General features: G+C 42.4%; 2 protein-coding genes across 5 annotated transcripts; one reads left to right on the top strand and one right to left on the bottom strand.

Annotated features, from left to right (window-relative positions):
• The first annotated feature begins 335 nt into the window (after positions 1–335).
• LOC147187911 (solute carrier family 22 member 16-like) lies at positions 336–9,679 on the top strand. 3 transcript variants are annotated; one of them, XR_015097656.1, is made up of 9 exons: positions 336–931; positions 2,460–2,936; positions 3,420–3,537; positions 4,146–4,719; positions 6,103–6,230; positions 7,205–7,314; positions 7,502–7,601; positions 7,847–8,065; positions 8,843–9,679. XR_015097656.1 is itself a non-coding variant. In XM_086100360.1 (8 exons), exons 1-8 carry the CDS (start codon positions 876–878, stop codon positions 8,009–8,011), a joined length of 1,728 nt encoding a protein of 575 aa, XP_085956486.1. In that variant the 5' UTR covers positions 336–875; the 3' UTR covers positions 8,012–9,679. The 3 variants fall into 3 exon arrangements, 2 of the variants coding, with proteins under 2 accessions (XP_085956486.1, XP_085956487.1); XM_086100360.1 differs by having other exon boundaries at positions 7,847–9,679; XM_086100361.1 differs by lacking the exon at positions 336–931 and adding an exon at positions 1,887–1,971 and having other exon boundaries at positions 7,847–9,679.
• Positions 9,680–11,788: 2,109 nt separating this feature from the next.
• On the bottom strand, positions 11,789–21,022 carry LOC147187910 (uncharacterized). Of its 2 annotated transcripts, none has more exons than XM_086100362.1 (7): positions 20,009–21,022; positions 18,335–18,556; positions 17,153–17,317; positions 16,004–16,101; positions 15,077–15,180; positions 14,818–14,889; positions 11,789–14,159 (listed from the first exon to the last, which is right to left on the bottom strand). In XM_086100362.1, the coding sequence occupies exons 1-7, from the start codon at positions 20,930–20,932 to the stop codon at positions 14,083–14,085; spliced, it is 1,662 nt and encodes a 553-aa protein (XP_085956488.1). In that variant the 5' UTR covers positions 20,933–21,022; the 3' UTR covers positions 11,789–14,082. The 2 variants fall into 2 exon arrangements, 1 of the variants encoding a protein (XP_085956488.1); XR_015097657.1 differs by having other exon boundaries at positions 14,085–14,159; positions 15,077–15,185.
• Positions 21,023–21,615: the final 593 nt, after the last annotated feature.

Raw genomic sequence — 21,615 nt, 5'->3', positions numbered from 1 at the left:
AGACACCCAAGGACACTTTACAACAACAAAAAACACAAAACAATACGTATTGTTTCACTTTGTTTTTGTGTTATTTTATTGTAGTTTGTACAGTTATTTGTTCGAGGTGTTTGTGTTTGTTTATTTTGTTACTTTACATCACCTTTCATCATAATATTTTAGGATTCAACGCAGCCTGGATGTCAAGATTCAGCTATGCCGCACTCACTCGCCTCAACCCCCCCCCCCTAAAATTGGAGCAACCTATACTACCATCTAGTGGCAAGAGGTGAACACTACCACAATTAACTTCCTGTGGATTGATTACAACTTCCGGTACACTGTACTTTTGGCTGATTGAATTACTTCACACATGAAAAAATATATATCTAACGTTATCTATTTATTTCCTGGTAGACGGACCTGGCCGACATTACAATACGCGAACTCCTCCTTTCCCAAAAGGAGGCAGAGGCGGAAAGAGTTATATAACTGCTCCTGTCCATTCCCTCCGCTTGTTTTCATCCACCGTCACAAAGTTCAGATGAGGCTCACCGATGACCGTTGACCCCCCTCCCTCAGTCGGTGTTTCAAACAGGGCCACCGCGAGACCAGAAACGGCAAATATCGTGCGCATGTCAACAGTTGACTGAACTCACGAGAACTTCAGATCAAATGAAAAGTTCATCACGTGCGTACTACGGTTGTGAAGCGACGGGAAAACGGGAAACTCAGCAGCGAAATTGAAACAAAACAAAAAAACCTTTTTTTTTTTTGGTTCACTGGATTTTAAAAAATTGCACCTGTTTCAAGTAACCTACAGACCCCCACCCCATTAGATGGCGATTGCCGGGACGATGCGTAGGAGCTGACGCGGGAGGCGGCTCTGATGTCAAATGCAAACACGGCGAATGTGGCGTTCCGGCTGGATCCAGTCACAACCGTCACACTGGTGAGTCAAGCCAGCCGAAACTGTGCGCCACACCATCAATCATTAATCGGGTGCTCCGAGTGGTCGCCTCGTGCAAGAACAGTGGTCATTTCATTAGGTACCGACAGCTGCTGCTCAGATTTGGAAGTGTTGATTGGAGGTCGGGCGCTCATTTATTTCAGTGGACGTCTTATATTCCTTTGTTGAAATGAAAGTCACAGCTATGGCGTCTACGAAAGGCCATTATTTGAGGAAATGTTGACTGAAGATCCAGCTTTTGGTCACACTTTTTCGGTGTAACCGGAGAAAGCTTACATAACACAACAGCTGAGTTAAAATCATCTGTTTATGGTAGGTGAGGAATTTAATTGTTAAAATGGACACCAGTGCACAAGACGTTTGAAGCACAGCCACAATTTTATATGGACCAGTCCAATGCAACCTTAAATGCGCATCGCCAGCCAATAGGGGAACAGTATTGATGGGCATTACAATTAATCAGCTAAGAATAAAGAGAGCTTGCTTATTTTGCCCCATCAAAAAAAAAATCTTTCACTCGATCATAATGTTTTTTTTTGTTGTTTTTTTTAAGGTACGTGTTAAATAATGTAATATGAATATCGCTGTACTCAATACCCATATTGCATCTCGGATGTTTTTCTAGTACCTGTAGTGTGCATGCAGCCGTATTGTGGAGACAAAAAAAACCCCATTCATTTATTTGAGGTGAGGCTTTTTTTTTTTTTTTTTTTTTTTAAGAGGGCGGTTGGGTGAGATTGGAATTTCGGGGGGAGATGTTTTATAACTGCCCTTTTGTCTGAAACGTAATTTGCTCTTAGAGTTGCATGGGGGCCTTATAAGGCATCTTGGTGTGTGTGTGTGCGTGTGCGTGTGCGTGTGCGTGTGTGTGTGTGTGTGTGTGTGAGTGAGTGAGATGCACCCTCCTCCCACCCACTCACCCTCGTCCCAAGTCAAAGTGGACACGCACACATACACACGCAGAGAGCAAACTCCAAAATGACAGTGGAGAGCATATTTGATGAGCTTGGACATTTTAAAAGGTATGCAACCTTTTTTTTTCTTGGTCATTTTCATTTGAAACGGTGACCATTGGTGTCTTCTCATTGGATTGACTGACCACTTATTAAATTTTTTTTTTTTTTTACAACTGCACAGTTTAATGTGATCCAGTGCAATGTCAAATGAATCTTTTGCATGGGTCAAAATATTAGGAACACCTCAGTGTGCGGGGGGGGGGGGGGGGGTGTATCAAATGAATTGAGCAAATGGAAAATGGATATTTATGGTGCATCAGCTTGTTTGGCTTCTTTTGCAAAGAGTACAAGACATTTTGCTCCGCGGCCTTGTTGCTGAAGTTTGTTAACTTCCAATAGCCGCATTTCTGTGGGTACATCTCAACCACCTGTTCGGTGGCTCTATGAAAAAAAATTAAAATGTGCACACCCCTATTCAAATGCCATCATTTTTGTGATTCGATATCTTACGTCCAACCCAAGTGTGAAAGGAGCTTTTGTTCTTTGCCTTTCAGGTTTCAGGCATGCATATACTTTGCGGCCGCCTTTCAGGCAATGGCCTGCGGGATCCACTACCTGGCTTCCGTCTTCCTGGTGGAGACGCCGAATTTTGTCTGCGGCGTTCCCACCAACGTCACGGATGTTTTATTTGGCAACCTGAGCGGGTCCAGTCTGAACGACTTCCTGCCCGTCTTCAAAGCAGATACGGGACCTTTGGTGGTCAGGACCCCCGGCGGGGATCAGTGGGAACTTAGCCGATGCCAGCGAGCCTTGCGGCTCCATCCCAAAGATTTTACGTATGCCTTTGGCGGCAATAAATCGGTGGAATCGTGCGACGGGGGTTTTGTTTATGATCACAGTGAAGTGTATCAGAGCATTGTGACGGACTGGGACCTGGTGTGCAACCAAGCTTGGCTGGCCAAGATGTGCCAGCCCACCTTCATGTTGGGGGTGCTGATCGGGGCGCTTGTGTTTGGGGATATCGCTGACAGGTAAGTAGAAAGGAGGTACAGTGAAACTCCTCTACAATGAAATCACGTTTACAGCAAGAAATTTTTCACAACGGGGCTTTTCACTGTAGCAAATTTTATCTCAGAAACACACGCAAAACGAATGTGTGTACTCTTTATTTTTATTCCAATACATAGTGCATAAATAAGAGCATACACTTATTTATATTTAACACTTCATATAGCCCATGTAGGTTTCGTTGTAGAGGAGTTTCACTGTACACATATTCCTAATTCTGAACTAGAACCATAAGACCCCATCCCGAATTCTAACTCCAACCACTTATGCCCAACGGCGCTAACCTCAAGCGCAACTTTTACCCTAGCCGTCATTTCCGAACCATGAGCCCAATCCTGAAACCCAATCTTTCCAAAGTCTCATCCCAAAATGTGAACCTCGACCCGAGCCTTAATCTCCAAACATTTACCCGAGTGAATGTTTTATTTCCCCCCCTTCCTCCTCAGAGTTGGTCGAGTGAAGATCCTGATGTTCACCAGCCTCTGTCAATTTGGACTCGGGGTGTGTGTGGCCTTCTCCGCTAACTACTACTACTTTGTGGTTTTCCGCTTCTTCCTGGCCATGGTGAGTTCATTCGTGTCTTTGTGTGCGTGCGGGTCCACATGAGTGGAACCGGACAGGTCGGTCGCCCTTTGCGAAAAGTGTCTCGTGGCCCCCCCTCCGCCACTCAGTTGTTGTTTTTCACATGGAATCCAACTCTGATAGTGTTGGCAGTGTAGGAACACATGCGCGTAATGCCGTACTACTCCCCGCCCCCTCTCTTGAAGGCGTTTTTTTTTTTTTTCTTTTAAGCCGGATGGCCGAAAATGCCATTGACATTATATACAACCGATTTTTATTCCACATTGACAAGTTTGTAAACACGACATTTGCTCATTCTGACCCTTGAAGTTGAAGAACAACCGTTGCCCTCATGAACCTCATGCGGGCAAACGATTTTGTACCATTTGATTGGGTAGGGGGGGGCATACATTCCAGACCCACATAGTAGGATAAATAGTCTGATAAGTCAATTTTGAAAGCTGCGGAAGCTCGTCTTCAATGCAATAGATAGGGCCAAGATGGGGTGCAGCTTTCGTGTAATTGAAATTTGGGAATCGGGAACCGTGAATAAGAACGGGATTGCCTTACCCGGCCTGAGCCATATTGTACTCGTCTTCTTCTCCTACCAGGCATCCAGCGGCTATCTGGTGGTGGTGTTCGTGTACGTGACCGAGTTCACCGGCATCAAGGTCCGCACGTGGACCTCCATGCACGTGCACGCCGCCTTCGCCGTGGGCATCATGGTGGTGGCTCTGACGGGCTACCTGGTGCGCGTGTGGTGGATCTACCAGATCATCCTGTCGCTGTGCACCTCGCCCTTCTTGCTCTTCTGCTGGAAGCTCCCCGAGACGCCGTTCTATCTCATCGCCAAGGGGAGGTACAAGGAGGCGCAGAGCCTGCTGGACACCATGGCCCGCGTCAATGGTTTGGAAAGCCGGCTAAGGGTGGAGGAGCTCCTGGAGCCGGAGGAGCAGAACGGCAGAGCGCTGCTGGAGAAGGTGGAGGAGATGGAGGAGGAGGAGGAGACGGGACGCTCTCTCGAGAAGAAGCTATCCATCCTGGATTTGTTCGGCAGCTGGAGGATGGCGGGCCGCACGGGCACCGTGTGGGCCATCTGGTTTATCGGCAGCCTGGGCTACTACGTCTTCTCGCTGGGATCCGTCAACCTGGGGGGAAACCAGTACCTCAACCTCTTCCTCGTCGGTAAGGAGGCCTGCAAAATTTTTTTCAGAATAGACACGATGTCGTTCTTTGGAGTGTTTCCTGAGATGTGTGTGAGAAAAAACTCACGGGAGACCACCAAACAACAAGGAGAATCGGACAGCAAATCGGAGCGCTTCACTTTGTCCACATATTGGCGGGTTAGAGCCTTTTTGCTTGGAGAATTTCATTTTTTTTAATTTTTGCCGATTTGTTAAGAGACCAAAAAAAAAATCATGAAAATGTACACTTGGTGTATGCGCTTTTTTGGGGGCGTCCATCGGAACATAACCAAAATGGATTCACATTTTTCTGACAAAAAATAAATAAATTAAGTAAATTAACTAAAAATGACAACATGTTTTAGAATAAACCAACATATCTGAATTAAATAATTTGTATCATTTAACATTTACTAGTATAAGTATTTTTTTGACATTCTTATTATGTATTAACGTATACATTAAATGTATGACGATGAATGGGTGTATGTATCCATCCATCCATCCATTTTCCGAACCGCTTGATCCTCACTAGGGTCGCGGGGGGTGCTGGAGCCTATCCCAGCCGTCTCCGGGCAGTAGGCGGGGGACACCCTGAATCAGTTGCCAGCCAATCACAGGGCACACAGAGACGAACAACCATCCACGCCCACACTCACACCCAGGGACAATTTAGAGCATCCAACCAGCCTGCCACGCATGTTTTTGGAATGTGGGAGGAAACCGGAGCACCCGGAGAAAACCCACGCAGGCCCGGGGAGAACATGCAAACTCCACACAGGGAGGCCGGAGCTGGAATCGAACCCGGTACCTCTGCACTGTGAAGCCGACGTGCTAACCACTCGACTACCGGGCCGCCCTATGGGTGTATGTAACAACATAAATACATATTTTTAAGACTGTCTTTTTCCTTTCAAACTAATGATTGATATTACTGTTAATTAAAAACACTGTGGAGTATCTTAACATATGAAAATACAACTTTAAAAATTCGGTTAATACCGGTATGTAAATCTGATACCGAACATGAGGAATCGTAAGCGTAAAACCAATTAAGATAAAGTAATTATTTTGACATAAATAATAAAAAGTAGCCTAAATTATATTTTTATCTCCGATTACAATTTCGTACTATGCCTGCTATGTTACCAAAGATAAGTGATTCAATTGCAATGGGTCACATGAATTGAGCTTCCCATTCGCCTTTAAGTCACTGACCATCTGAAAACACACACGCACACACACACACACACACACACACACACATACACACAATCAAGTGTTTTAAATGGCATCCAGTTATTCATGGCTTTCCGGGTAGTGTGCGCCGCGGTGTGTCTCTCTGTGCTGACTCAGTGCTGTTGCTGTGATTGGCTGCCTACAGGTGCCGTGGAGCTTCCCTCCTATCTGGTGGGCTGCTTTGCCATGGACCGCATTGGACGCAAGAAGACATGTGCCCCGGCCTTGCTGCTGGCGGGGGTTGCGTGCATGCTTATCATACTGGTCCCTGCTGTATGTACCAAGTGTGTGTGTGTGTGTTATTTGATACAGTCAGGTCGTGGCAAACAGAAGTTAACCTTGGAAAACAGAGCCACACACGTCAAAAGCCAACCCACTAACGGCTGAGTTTCCATGGCAACAGCCCGACTTACCAGTCGTGTCGCTGGTAACGCAATACAATGCGCCTTCCTGGCTGTGTGGCATTCAACAGAAAGAAATAAAAGATGCGGGTTTAAAAATAAATCATCTCAGCATGAGGATCAACCCTCCCTGAGTGTATTTTTAGCGGACGTCCCCGGGGCCCAGGTGTCACTGTCCGTTTCTGAGGTGCCCCTTGACCTACTTGCAGCCTCTCCGGCTTCCATTCAAAGACATTAAATGACAGTACAGCGGTGCCTTGAGATACTGGTCAGCCGACTTGTGTTTTTCCAAATTATAAGCAGTCTTTTGAATGATTTTTTTCTTTTGGTTTAATATGAACTCAAGAGAATTACATGTGTATTTAAAACAACCACATAGCTTTGTTTTAAAGTCTGCTAGCTCGATGCTAGCACTTAATGGTGTGCTGTCGCTCAAAGCAACACATGTAGAAAGACAATATAACAATACTCACAGGCGTGTATTCTTTATCCTCAGCAAAGAACGACTAGCATTACTACGACTTACAGAGGAGAGTTCATGCTCGTGAAAGATTTGTGTGTTTTTATTATACTGCCCCCAGGTGGCCAAGATGTGCACACTAGAAGGAGTAGTGCAAAGTTCATTGAATTTAGGGCATACATTCTAAACTAAAAAAAATATGAACGTAAACAACAACCATTTTTCTATCGGTATTTCAAAATAAAAAAAGTACTAAAAGATTTTCCACAAAAAATCAATCCCTATTTTCTTTGAGCAATGACTTCAGGGGACTACAGCGATAAAAATGAAAGGAAAGCTTGGGTGCATGTTTCAAGGCGTCATTTGTTTGTGTGCTCCTTTTGCAGGACATCGAGGCCCTGGCCATCGCTCTCAGCATGATCGGAAAGTTCGCCATCGCCATCGCGTTCGGTCTCATCTATCTGTACACTTGTGAGCTTTACCCCACTATCATCAGGTAAACGCTACGGTCACGCCAAGACTGCGTTCTATCCTCGACCTTTACTTTTACTGTAGTGCAGGAGTTGAATTCCGACTTTTACCGTAGCCTTTTTTTATTTTTAATTTTAAGACAAGTATCTGCACGTATACCTAAGTATTTCCCCACCTTTACTAAGTGTTTTTTTCTTCTTCTTGGTTTGTAGGTCTCTGGCAGTGGGTAGCGGCAGCATGATGTGTCGCGTAGGTAGTGTGGTGGCGCCGTTTTGCGTGTACCTGGCCGACGTCTGGATCTACCTGCCTCAGGTTTCTGCTCACAATATTGGGCATTTATCGTGATTTTTATACTCCAGCAATATTTCTGATTTGATTCTCGTACCATTTTTGTTGGAATATTATGACTTGATCACCAACCTGTTTTTTTTTTTGGTTCATTTCAGATTTTAACTCTATTCTTGTCATGAGGACCTCATAAATGTAACGCTTGATTGTCATATTTTGGGTTTTTCTTTTTAAAACGCCCTTGAGGTCTTTTCCAAATGTGTTGTCAGCTCATCGTGGGTATCCTGGCTTTCATCATCGGCATCCTGACCTTGATGCTGCCTGAGACGCTGGGCAAGCCCCTAACGTCCACCTTGAAGGAGGCCGAGGCTCTGGGACGAAGCGACAAGAAGAAGGATGCGGCATGCGGGCTGGAGATGAACCAGCACGCGTGAGCAAAAACAAGAAAAACTGAAAATTCGAATCAGAGATGTATTGTCCCATATACTGTAAGTATTTTTGACACAGCTTAAAAAAAAAGTCTTTACTTTTTTTCAGGCGCATCGCTTTTGATTGATATTTTCATTTTTTGTTTGTCTTTCATTTTGACCTATCAAAGCTCATGCAATGCGGATTTTACCGTGCATTGTAATTGATAGCATTGACGCTTCAACCTAACCCTTCTTTCATAAATTTGACTCAATATATTACTAAAAAAAACATATTATATTATTTTTTGAAAGTCATTGTTATTATGAAAACCTGATGTGCTCAGGAAAAAAATTCTCCTGCAAAACGGAGGAATTTTAGACAACCCAAAGCCCTGCCTAATAAAAAAAAGTAGTGCTTTGCTGTTACCTTGTGGCAGCTATAGACAAGTACAAGCTATAGTCTTAAGCGCTTCGCAGCAGTGCCAATAATTGTAAATACATAATTATTAGGAAATGCATGAATGAATGATAACAAATGAATAACAGCTGCCTATGGCCTCCCCACCTCGTTTTTTTGTTTTTTTTAAAGTAGCAAACTCTTTAAAATTCTACTGTAATTCTCAGTCATACTGCATTATGTTTAATTTTTATGGTCTGCTAAATTCTGTGTTCTCATTCTATGAAACGTGTCCTATTTTTATGTGTATGTACAGTATAGCATTTGCAATCAATATAGTGGTGCCTTGAGATATCCGACAAACGTATGTTTCGAAATCCAAGTTGGCAATTTTTTTTTCTTGTTTCGTTGTTTATCCATCCATCCATCCATTTTCCGTACCGCTTGATCCTCACTAGGGTCGCGGGGGGTGCTGGAGACTATCCCAGCCATCTCCGGGCAGTAGGCGGGGGACACCCTGAATCAGTTGCCAGCCAATCGCAGGGCACACAGAGACGAACAACCATCCACGCCCACACTCACACCTAGGGACAATTTAGAGCGTCCAATCAGCCTGACATGCATGTTTTTGGAATGTGGGAGGAAACCGGAGCACCCGGAGAAAACCCACGCAGACCCGGGGAGAACATGCAAACTCCACACAGGGAGGCCGGAGCTGGAATCGAACCCGGTACCTCTGCACTGTGAAGCCGACGTGCTAACCACTGGACTACCGGGCCGCCCCTGTTTCGTTGTTTAGTTTGTTTGTATTATACTGCCCCCGCGTGGCCACGGTGCGCACATCAGGAAAAAAAAGCAGCACTATGGCAAGCACAGTTGACAGATGTCTTCGTTTTTATATGAAGGAGTGATTTTTTTCGTATTAAAAACACGTTGCAGCTTTATTATTTTTATTGTTGTTGTTTTTGCTTGTTTTAGTGAGGCAGGAAGGAATGACTGGCATTTGCATTCATTCCAGTGCCGAATTATGATTTCAGATACAAGTGTTTTTAGGATTCAGTTTGGGGCAATGGACATTTATTTTGACGCCGTCGTGTTTTCGCTACTGGACGAGTGTGAAAACTTTGGACCAAAACACAGCAATCAACCAGAGATGGGCGACTCCATGCTGTTCACTACTAACGACTTTTTCTTCATATTTCATTACTGGGTGGAATCAAGCTGGCGAACAATCTTTCACTTGACATGCTTGTTTGTACTTGTTTTGGGCGAATAAATTATCAGCGTGATTTAAATGGCAGTGATTTTTTTTTTTTGCCTTGGGGTGGAAACATCATATTATTTCATGTTAAGATGACTTAAATTACATTCTGTTGTTTAATAATTGCTGAGACGTGTTTTTATGTTGAAGGCTTCTGATTGGCTGTTGAAGTTAGCAAAAGCAGGAAGTGATTCAGTTGCCTAGAAGTGTTTTTTTTTCGATCGCGCTGAGATGCAGACGTCCTTTCAATAAAGCTGCGTTCAAACGGAATCCATCCCTCCTTTTGCCGTTTCGTAAAGTAGAGCCATCCATTTAAAAAAATAACGAACCCCTCAACTTAACTTACACTTGCAAGCCCTGATCCTGGAGGGCTGCCATCCTACGTGTTTTCCATCTCTCCCTGTTGCAACGCACCGGATTCAAATCATCAGCGAGCGCTGCAGAAACCTGGTATTGATTCGGTTCATTTGTATCAGGTGTGTTGCAACAAGGAGAGATGGAAAACATGCAGGATAGCGGGCCCAACAGGGTACGAATGTTTGCTGCTCGAGGTGGGTTTTTCCACACTCTTTTTCGTCCTAAATCTGTCTGCTACAATCTCGTTATTTGAAAACCTACCTGTTCTCTCTGTATAGTCGACTGACCTTCGTGTTTATTAGAAAAGGAAAGTTGGTGTGTCGCAAGACGTCAGTGCATTCGCCGCTCCTATGGTTTTATATCGGTCCGGTTGCATTCGCTTTCATGACATCAATCTCAATTTAGGGACATGGCAAGAAAATAAAAATGTTAAGAATCCGTCTAATTTTTATTGTGGGCCACATTGTACTTATGGTTTCCCTCACAGGGTCGTGTAACTGTCAAAGCCTATAAACGTAAGTTCACCTCATATTATTTCAAAAACAACAAATTGATGGATAACTAAATTCAAAATCAGTAGCTCATGAAAAGTGTTGAGCGATTATTCATTATATTTTGAAAGGGGACCCGGTAACAAAAAAAAGCTTTTTAAAGGCTGAGAAAATTTATCATGTTTTTTGTTTGTTGACATTCATGATTTGCTTTTGCCGGCCAGGCTGTACTTTCTGAGGCCTGCTGAGGGAAGCATTGCAGCAACAGCTTTCCACACTTTTTGGGTGGTGAAAGAGGAGCGTGCATGCAATAAACATTGAACTACTGCATGAAAATGATCAAATCGGAAAACAAGGCCATTCCGCTATACGCCATATCAAAAAATGGATTCAGGGAAACTGATTTTTTTTATGGTGTTGTTTATTCACTGTTAGTGTCATTTTATGCATTATGTGTTGAATTGATTCATGTACACGGACTGCTTAGATGTTTGTTTGTTTTTATAGGCCAGGCTCTATTTGATGGAGCCCTAAAAGACTCGACTCATTTCAATTTAAGACAAGCCACTGGAAATTCCTCCAAGGAACTCCAGGACGTGCTCCATCTGTGCTGGCCACTGGTAGGAGGCTCTCGTAGCCGGACCTAACGCACACTCCCCACGACAAGGGACTAAGGACTCTAACTTAGTTAGGACACTTGCTTATTTCTTACATTTATGTTTCTTGATTTGAATAAGCTACTGTTGTTATACATGGAGATTGAGAAGTTCATTATTCATACCAAATAGCCATTTATTTTTCACTGTAGACATGTCACCCATTTCTCTGCAATACAGTATAAGGTGTACCCCCAACCGCAATTTCCTAGGAACCGCCTCCTCTCTCCCTAAGTCCATTCCGAGAATTCTCACATCTTGCCAATCATCGATTGCATTTGTTTTCATGATATGCAGCAACTATTGCCCACCTCAGGGTTTTGAACTAGTGCTAAAGGTTAAAACTCAGTTTGGGTCTCAAATTAGAGATTTAAAGTAGTATTAGGGTTTCAAACTTGGCTCAGTTTCGAACCACTTCAAAATAGCATCTGCAAAATGGCAGAGCATTCCAAATGGACGGATTTTTGCTTTTGGTGGGCCGGTCCGTCCCTATCCCCGCCGACAGGGGGCGCCCGTCGTCCATTGTCATAACTCGGGAGGATGAATGCGTTGGCTCGCACCTGCCGCGGTGCGCTGCTGCCCTCTGTTGACCATAAACTGCAATTGCATTTGAAACAAACAGTCCAGCAAATGTCCCACTAGGGTGACTTAGTTGACTTTATTGACCTTCATCCACATTTTCATTGAAAGCTACCATTATTGGTCACATGCCCGCAAAATCGACTTCAAGATGTCTGTTGTAGTGCAACGTTAATATTCATATTTGTCCATCGTATTCTATGTACAGTCATTGAGTTGTAAATAAGCAGGCCTTTAACATGTGCAAAAGTACAAGGGAGAACCTGGATTGGGTCACTTCAAATCCGTCTATGGAAAATTCTGTATTCTATTTATTTATTTTTGCATATGCCATTTGCATATGTGACGATAGGCACCATTTCAACCACAACATTTTAAAAAAACAAAGTGACAAATACGACCAGCATCCGAAATTGTGATTTCAACCAGAATAAAGTTGTCATGTTTCAAAAGAACTCCACCAAAGGAAATTGTCATTGTTTGGAATTTTTATCGGAATGTTAAGCTGCATTTTGTTTCTGAACATCTTCCTATTGAAACTAGACAATTTTTTTGAAATGGAGCTTAGCAACTTTTTCATCGAATAACTTTCTCCATCCGCCCCCACCCAAAAAAAATCATAGCCTTAAAATCTTTTGTCAAATATTTTGACCTGTTTGTAGGTTTACCATTTTTTCCCGCCCTTGTAACATCACAATGTTATTTTCTTGTAACATGAAGACTTTTCTCGTAACATTTGGACTTTTTTTTTTCGCTTTAGAATGTCAACGTTTATTCAATGTTAAATTTTTATTGAAAATGTTACAATCTTTTGATTGTCATACTTCATTTTTCCTGACATGATGATGCTTTTCAAGTAACATTACAGCTTAGTTCGTGTGTTTTTTTTTTTTAACCGAAACACTTACCCCTTAGATTCTTTCCATAAACAACTTTTTTCCTTGCACTAATACAAATTTTTTTTCTCGTAACATTAGGACTTTTTTTTTTGGATGACTTTACAAATTTTCTCGCCACTACGACGCATTTCAAGCAACGTTACGTCTTATTTCCCGTGACATTCCAATTTGTTTCCTGCAACCAAACAATTTTGCTTCCGATTTCTTTCCTCCGACACCTTTTTGCTTTGACATTGCAACTTTGTCCTCAGGATGTTGTGCAACATCCCAATTTTCTCCCGGAACGTTTTGGCTTTTTAATTTTATTTTTTCTGTCGCATTGCTAGCTTTTTCTCACAATTTATACTTGGTTGGGTAGCGGCCTTCTAATGCAGTCCTTTGTGTCAAGCTTAATTACAGATAATGTATGTTATGCGTGTAGTTCCTGTTGGCATGACTTCTCAGCTCGCACGCCTGTATTTCTAAATATAACCGAGTGGACACGCAATAGCTACTGTGGCAGTAATGTGTCTCGACGAGGATTAACATCATCGCCGCCGTTTTGGCAAACGGGTGCAAAATGTGGCAAAAAGTCCCGCGTGACCTTCCAACCACACGGCGTCCGGCGGACTTGATCCCGCGAGGTTTCCAATCCCGGCGCGCTTGGCGCGTTTGTTTTGGCACAATACAAGCAGCCTGCCGACTTGGCAGTTTCGCTTTTTTTGTGATGATGAGGCACATCCTGGCGTGTGGGCGCACACGAGGCAGGAAGGCCGGCTGTACTCCAATTTGGAGTCGGCCTAACGTGTCCAAAAACGTCCGTTTCGAATCAAAATGGCTGACTTGTTATGGGAGTGCGCTACTCTTGAGACATTTCCATTCACTTTTGTGTTGATCCGTAAAACTGGGGCCAAAGAGTGCCATGAGACGAGAGAATGCAATTAATCCGTTGTGCCCTCCATCCATAAATATTACTAATAATTCTACTTTCTTATATTTATTATGATGGTGTGTACTGAATAATGCTTAATGTACATGACAATGGTGCCCAAAGCGTTTTGCGAAAACTGATGTGCTCAAGGAAAAATGAGGGTGGATTTGGAATCGGCATAAAAAAATCTTGACCAGTGTTATTAAAGCTACGCATGGGAGCAATTATATAACAAGTCTTTCCCATAAAGAAAAAAAAGACAATTCTGATTTCCAAGGCTGTTGCATGAACACATATCCACTTTTTTGTGCTCCAAATGCGACATTACCATCTTTTCTCCAACGTCGATAGTCGTACCTGCGTGCTGGATGGCGGTCAATCAACCATCAACCTGACCCCACCTCCTCACTCATGTCATGTCGGGAGCGCTTTTAAGCCTTGCGTGCAAAAACTTCCCAGCGAAAAAGGACGACCGTGCATGAAGATGCTCCGCAGCTTCCGTAGACCCTGAGTTCCGTCTCGCTTCTTGTTCTTGCACGCCGACGTCAAGAGCGCCAGGAGCCCAGAGAGCGCCGTTTCGTCCTCCTTTTGCACACGTAGTAGACGGGGTAGGCGATCACACCTGCACACAGACGCCGTTAGCACGCGCGCGCGACAAAGTTGTAGTTTCATTTTGAAAAGGGAAATGCACAAGACGAAAACATTAAGCTCAGTGTGTGTAATGTAGCAAAGACAAACTTAAAAAAAAAAAAAAAAAACACTGTGTGTTGTCTATTTTGAATATCTTATTTACAAGAATGAATGAAGTCTCCTTGACAGAAAAAAAGTTAACATTTCGAGATTATAGCTTTGATCGTACAAAAAGCGAGATTTTTTTTAGGTTACTGTGAATATTTACAAGACTGTAGTTGCATTCACAACAATAAAAAGTTGTCATGAAAAAAAAGGGATTAAAGTTCTCAGTCCAAAAATGATATTTTATGAAAAATTAAAAAAAAACCCTACGACTACAATTCAGATTAGTTTCCAATATTTAGGATAAATAAGCCATATTACGTAGATTTTCCTTTATGTTTAAAATGAGTCATTTTGCCAAAATTTAATTCCGAATATAAATAATGATAAAAAAAAAGCCAGTATTGCTAAGATTTAAAAATTGCAATATTTTGAAAATAAAATTGTGCACTTTTCAAGATAAAAAAATGAATACAATCCTATTTTCCAAACTAAAATCTTCTGAGAATGCATTTTCCAATGCGGCTCAAACAGCAAGCCGTTACCTATGACGAGCGCCACGCCTCCCAAGACCAACACCAGTAACAGGACCAGCGGCGCCAACAGCAACTTCACGCCTGACGCACAACACAACAAACCACCACAGCACATTTACAACTCATGACATCGTCACCGGCCCCGACCGCGTAGAGCCGACTTTGACATTTTCCCTCATCCCAATTGTTTCCTGACCAACAAATGGCACAACCTCCCCCCCCCGACCGTTTGACAAAGAGATTCCGTCGGCTCGGGGAAAAAACTCACCGCAGATGGAACCTCTGATACAGCGTCTTAGATGCGGCTTCTCTGGCAGATAGCGATACTTGCAGCCAAACACGCTGAGGTTCGACGTGTGATCCCCAAAATACCTGACCTCAAAAGCAAGGGGTTGAAGGGATGAAATTGATGTGAAAAATATGACCCCCTCCCACCCTCCCCCAAAATGTTTTTTTTCTCTTTGAATAATAGGATTTAAATATTTTTTTAAAATGATAGGATTTAAATAAATTGGTTTAGTAAAAACAAAAAAAAATTCGGTTTTTGGTTATTTTTTAATTTTTTTTAAATGATAGGGTTTAAATAACAGCTTGGTTCAGTAAAAAAAAAAAAGAGAAATTCAGATTTGGTAATTTAAAAAAAAATTATGATAGTATTTAAATAACTTGGTTAAGTAAAACAACAAAATATATTTTTTAATGATAGGATTTAAATAACCTGGTTAAGTAAAAAAAAAAATTATAGGATTTAAATAAAAGAGAAATTCTTTTTTTTTTTTTTTTTGGTTACCCGAGTTTTAATGAGTAAATTCCAAATATCGCATTAAATGATGAATTCAATAAAACATCACATCCTTGCAGTACTTAATCGAATTACTTTTTTTAATGAATAAATTGAATTCCATTTTATGTAATTTTTTAAATGTTACCACGGCTTGAATAACTAATAATAAAATTTTGACTTATGAATAAATCATATTATTACTGAGTTTAATTATTACAATTCTTTTTCGACAGTTTTCAAATATACCTTATTCGTGCGTGTGCACGCAGATGAGGTTAATCTGAGTTAATTTGCAATGGTTTCTCATCGATGGAACCATTTGACAATAAATGTGATTCATAATTGTATTTTTCTTCGGAACCAATGAATGTTTTGAACTGAATGATGTTCGTCTTTGCAAACAAATGTTACCTGAGTTGACGGTATCGATCGCCACAGCGGTAACAAAAGTTGGTGTTGCACTGCGTGCAGACCATGTGATCGCATCCTTCCGTGCGCTGGATGTGGATCTACACGCACACACACACGCACACAAAGACGGACAGCTGTCAATCACCAAAGTCCAACACATCCAGTATGCACAAGTGCACCATTAATGGCCTCCGCGCTACTTTGGTAGTAAATGGGCACTAAGCCCAGCTAAGTGCGGGCTGACATCAGTTTACTGGACTTTGCAGTCAAACAGAGAGAGGCTTAAGTTCACTCTGGGCCAGCGTCGGCTAGTTTCTGCTTTTAGGCATTCATAACATTAAAAAAAAAAAAAAAAAAAAAAAAATCAAAACTTTTTGGGTACATATTTGACTACAAAGTGCAATAATTAACATGCAATATGAAAAAAAAAGTGCGAAAAAAGTAAAAATATGGTGCTGTGAAAAAAAAAAACCTCAAACCAAGTACAAAATAAAGCGCAATAAAATAAAGCCCAGTCAAGCACAAAAAATATAGTCAAACTACCGGTAAGTTAATTATATTTTTTTTAGATACTCAAAGTTAAATAACTAAAATAATTTGACAATGATTTATATTCCTAGAACAGCTGAACTTTATTTGAGGTTAATCTAAATGGAGCCAGTTATGTGCCGAGTTAATTGCAAACAGTCTCATTTAGCTTAGGTGCTTAATTTTACTTCCCCTTACAAATATCCCCCCCCCCTTTCCCCCTAATTGACTTGTACAGGTCAGAGGTCACATTCATGATAAAGAATATCAAAATGTTTTCTAGGTCTTTTTTTTTTTTAAATCACAAAATCTGGCATTTCAACACGGGTGTGTATACTTTTCACATCGCAGTATACCTGTTTTTATGAGTCCCCCCGATGCTTTATGATTACATAACATCAATGCTAATTTCCCGTAGCCTGTCTATGGTGTTTCACGTGATATCTTCGCATTGAGCTAGCACACCCGTCGAATGGATTCATGTGGTTTGGCTGAACGCGTTGCCCATGAAAGATACAGAATGCTGAATTCTCTTTTGTTGTACGTGTCGGTTCATATGTTCAGACTTTGCATATGGCGGAATTCTTGAGCGTTTTTCGAAAAGCGGAGCGGGGTGAGTACCTTGCACTTGGGGCACTTTTGAGCGTTGCGTTGTCCGCGCTCGATGACGCAGGCCCAGCTCCTCAGCTGCTTGTCGCCCTTGCGGTAGTCGCGGCACTTGATGCCCTGGTGCCAGGGTGCGTGGCACTTGAAGCACCACACAAACTGGCAGCTGCCGCACTGCACCTGCGCCACAACGCCGCAGGTTCTCAACTTCCCCGTTTTCCATGCCGGATAGCACATTCGTATCGAGTTGCATCATCGTGTGGACTGTATGTCATTCCAAAAGAGGAATATTTTTATTTTATGCCCCTTGCAATGTAAAAACTGATTTATTTTTTTATTTTCTTTTTTTTTTTGCAAATGTAATGATACAAAAATATTTGCGTAACCATTTGTCACCACTTTTCCCTCACATTTTCTTCCTGGTAAAGCTGTAATGAACTTTTTTTTTTGTTCATTTATAGCATTAAAAAAAACAAAACTTCCTATTCTTAATCATCCACCTTTTTTGGGCAATTCCTGTATTGTATATTTTAGCTTAGAATACAAAACTGATTAAAAAAAAACTCCCTTAAAATTCCCAATTAAAACAAATTGAATAACATTTTAATATGCTTAATTATATTTTATAATTTATATTTATATACTTTTTTTGTTCTTCTACTTCTCCCTTTCATAATTTTGCTGCTGTAAATTGGGAATTTCTCCATTGTGAGACAAAGGTTTTCTTAAAATAAAATGTGCACACAACTGCAGTGGTGCCCCGAGATATAAATGCCTTGATCTTTTTATTTTATTTTTTTAATACAAGCCGTTATTTGGCTGATTTTATTTATCTTGAGATGAGAGCAAAAAAATGTGAGATAGATACAAGTGCACTTCAGACTTTCACCACTCGATATGTGTTTACAAGTGATACGTTTTATGGTTGCAATCCAAAATTCAAATGAAGAAACCTGTTTTGGGAAACCTTTCCTGATTCATGACTTGTTTCATACTCACAATTGAGCTCTGTGATTGTTTTTGTGAATCTTTTTATTGTTAAGAAATTCCCAATGTATTGTGGGGGTTTTTTCGGCATCATGTCTAGAATTTGAAGGACAAACTGTACTCTTACTCCATTTTTTTAAGCTGGCTATAACATCAAAACGAGTGGGACCTACACGGTCTCGACCCAAAATGGCCAATAAAACCGTTCACCTTGTACTTGTTCTCCACGCGCGCGGGGCTGGATCGGCCGAGGGAAGTGAAGTGTCTGCAGCGGGGGCAGGGCTTGGTGCTGGAGTCCAGCTGACTCAGCTCCAGGAAGTAACTGTACCTGAGCACGTCCTCACCGGCCAGGTGCGAGACCACCACCGTGTTCTCCAGCATCCCGTTGCACTCCGAGATGGGACAGCGGATGTGCACCTTGCCCACTTGGACCTGGATAATGAAAGCCACAATCATTTAGTGCGTTTCTGGATTTGATGCAATTAGGCGTGGGGAGTAGTTCTGACGGGAAACGGTTCATAATGCACGATGCGATTAAGTGTTACATAAATGGAAGGCTGGAGGAGGCGGCTTAAGAAGTCCAGAAGCAAATGTCGGTCAGTGTAGCAAACCTCCATCTACGAAATGCATGCAGACACACTAGATCCCGGTTCAAAGTGACTTGAAGCATGTGAGAATACAAATACGAAGAACCTCATCATTCTGGGGAATGGGAGCTGTTTTGTAATAACTGTGCCCCAACAGATTTTGAAAGCCGTGAAGTTTTACAGCCTCTTAAAATGCTGCATTTTCTCACATGGAGCTCTGGTGCTGATTCAACGAGGCACACATAAGTGGGTTCATTTTTTTTTATTTTTTTTTACATAACCGTAAAGTGGGGCGTGTTCAGGAGTGGAAGTCTATTACAGGTCAGACGCACTGATGTGATGCCATGGTATTTTGGGCATAACAAGAAAAGAATAAAAAAAAACGCAAAAACTCCACCGAACTGGTCAGGTTGGTTCATCTGTGCGCCACATGTTTCGAACACGTGTTGCCAGTTTGAAAGTTTGGAGCAAAAGTGCATTGATCACAGGGGGGGGGGGGGGGGGGGGGAGGAATGTGTGTCACAGATCGGTGACAATCGACAAAGTGTATCGAAAATGCTGTAAGAGGTCCAACAATTAATCAATTGACAATTATCAACAATTTTGCCAATTTCAGAATGTGTGCATTTTCTGCAGTCACTTTGAAATAAAAAAAAAATGCTTTACGAATATGCTTCACCAATTATTGGAAAAATAACTGACATATTAATCGATTTATTAAAATGATGTCAAACTATGACTGTGTTAACATTCTTATCAATTCTGGACTTCTTTTCAAGGAAAAAAGACTTATGTACGAAGACTGTGGCTGTTTCCAAATTCACGGGCTCAGTCCTCCTGTAGGCCGCATTTTCAGACTCAGGACGTCACTTCTGGTTCGACTCGACCGCACGTGAGGCCCAAATTCGCTACGGGTTATGCAGTCAATGGAGGCCTGCGAATTGTCTTCCTCGAATTTGGAAACCACATGTGGAGTTACGCTGGAAGTGACATTTGGCTGAAAATGCAACTTTCAGAAGACTCACCCTGTGAATTCGTTCAGGGCCGTTGTTGTTTTTTAAATGTGTAATCTTTGATCCGTTAAGCAAGTTGGAATAGGTTCAAAATGCAACAAGTGTTTGATTACAAGCAATTTTGGGCTTCTATAAGCATCACTTGTAAACCCTTAAAAATAAATATCTAGAGGGTGGAGGTTTGAAGTGCACTTGTATCACAAATTTTTGCTCTTATCTCAAGATCAAATCAGCCAAAGAACTATTGTATTATAAAATGCAAGTCAAGCCCACTTGTTACCCACCTGGGAGGTGACGTACAGTGTCAGGCATTCGTCACACACCAGCTTCCGGCAGCATGGCAAGGGTGCCATCGTTTTCCTGTCAAAGCACACCCGGCACGGCTGCGCTTCGGCTGCGCCATCCGAGCCCCCCTGCTGCGATGAACGACGGCTGAGGGAAGACTCATGCAGAGGGTTTACCAAGTCTTCCGCGGTGTATAAAACGAGCCCCTCGCCCGACGCGGAAATCACCTCGCTTGTAACAGTGTCATGATGGCGCTCGTTGGCGATGCAGTAGACATCACAGTAAATGTGTTCTTTCGCGCTCGAAGTCGGGTCCGAACGTAGACTAGTAACACCGGTGTCACATTTTTCATGTTTTGTGTCGAAAAGAGAAAATATTTCAAATCCCCCAAAGTCCGAAGAGGTTAATTCGGCAAAGAGAGGCTTATTTTGAACTCCGGCGTGTCCCGGTTGTCCGCTCTGGTCGCGTCGCGAGTCTCTTGTGACGTCGAAAACGGCGGCGTTGTCACCGTGGACGGCCTCGGCACCGCCCTGCATACGAGCGTCTGCACCGGCGCGGTCAGAAGGAGACGCCGAAGCCAGCCAACTGGCACTCAGAAAGTCGAGAGTGTCCTCTCCTCTGCTGTCCCCCGCCCCTCCTCCGTTGCAGTTATTGTTGTTGTTGTCCTCAGCATCCCCCTCTTCCTCGACTTGTTCTTCGAGTACTCCTTGTTGTTCTACGCGTCGTTCTTTGTCGTCGTCCCGCATGAACTTCCCTCTGCTGATCCGTCGGTCCAAATAATTTCGAAGCGACGCCTCCACCTGATTAGTTCCCAGTGACGATTTCACCTTCTCTTCCGCTTCCAAAGCACCGATGAGCGTCGGCGTTTTACATGTGTGAGACGCATGACCGTCATCTTCCATCACCGGGCGCTCTTGACCCATTTATAGAGTGCAGCGTCGGTTCGTAGCATTGTCAAAGCCTCCTAGGTGGTCAACCAACTTCTGCACCAAAACAAAACAACTGCTCCCGGCGCTTCCGGGTAGACGTCAGCACGGCAGACGTCACGCTTTGAATACGTACGTGTAGTACCGCAAACGGCCGGATTAATGGGTGGATGTTCTCGAAAATAATTCAATTAAACTCAACTGTATTTATAGATCACTTTAAAACAACCACCGCTGTATACAAAGTGCGTTACCTGGAACAAATATAATTTATACAATAAAACAAATTAATAACGAAGACAGAACAAAGCACAAAAACAGTGGAACTAAAAAGCAAGCCTCATGCTTCGTCAAAAGCCAAAGAATAAAAATGAGTTTTAAGACTGGTTTTAAAGATGGACAGCGAGGGGGCTTGTTTCACGATCAGCGGGAGGTCATTCCAAAGAGAGGGTCCAGCAACAGAAAAGGCTCGATGCCCTCTGAGCCTCCACTTAGTTCTCGGCACCTCTAATAGAAAACAAATAAACATGATCTTAAAAAGAACTCTAAAACGTATTGGGAGCCAGTGAAGCGTAGGAGTTATGTCATGATAAGATGTCATGATATATCATATATATATGATATATATGATATATATATGTCATGATAAGATAAGATAAGATATCCTAATAAAGGATATC

Source organism: Hippocampus guttulatus, chromosome 20, assembly GCF_054856545.1.
Source record: "Hippocampus guttulatus isolate MCC_2025c chromosome 20, RoL_Hgut_1.0, whole genome shotgun sequence".
NCBI classification, from domain to species: Eukaryota; Metazoa; Chordata; class Actinopteri; order Syngnathiformes; family Syngnathidae; genus Hippocampus; species Hippocampus guttulatus.
This window is presented reverse-complemented; position numbering and strand designations above follow the sequence as displayed.

Coding starts and splice junctions, on each gene's coding strand:
- LOC147187911 (XM_086100360.1), top strand. CDS start 876: ATGCAAACACGGCGAATGTGGCGTTCCGGCTGGATCCAGTCACAACCG. Junction 6,231..7,204: donor TTATCATACTGGTCCCTGCT/GTATGTACCAAG, acceptor CTCCTTTTGCAG/GACATCGAGGCCCTGGCCAT. Junction 7,602..7,846: donor TCTGGATCTACCTGCCTCAG/GTTTCTGCTCAC, acceptor ATGTGTTGTCAG/CTCATCGTGGGTATCCTGGC.
- LOC147187910 (XM_086100362.1), bottom strand. CDS start 20,932: ATGGGTCAAGAGCGCCCGGTGATGGAAGATGACGGTCATGCGTCTCAC. Junction 17,318..18,334: donor GCGTGGAGAACAAGTACAAG/GTGAACGGTTTT, acceptor GTTGTGGCGCAG/GTGCAGTGCGGCAGCTGCCA. Junction 14,160..14,817: donor AGGCGTGGCGCTCGTCATAG/GTAACGGCTTGC, acceptor GTCTGTGTGCAG/GTGTGATCGCCTACCCCGTC.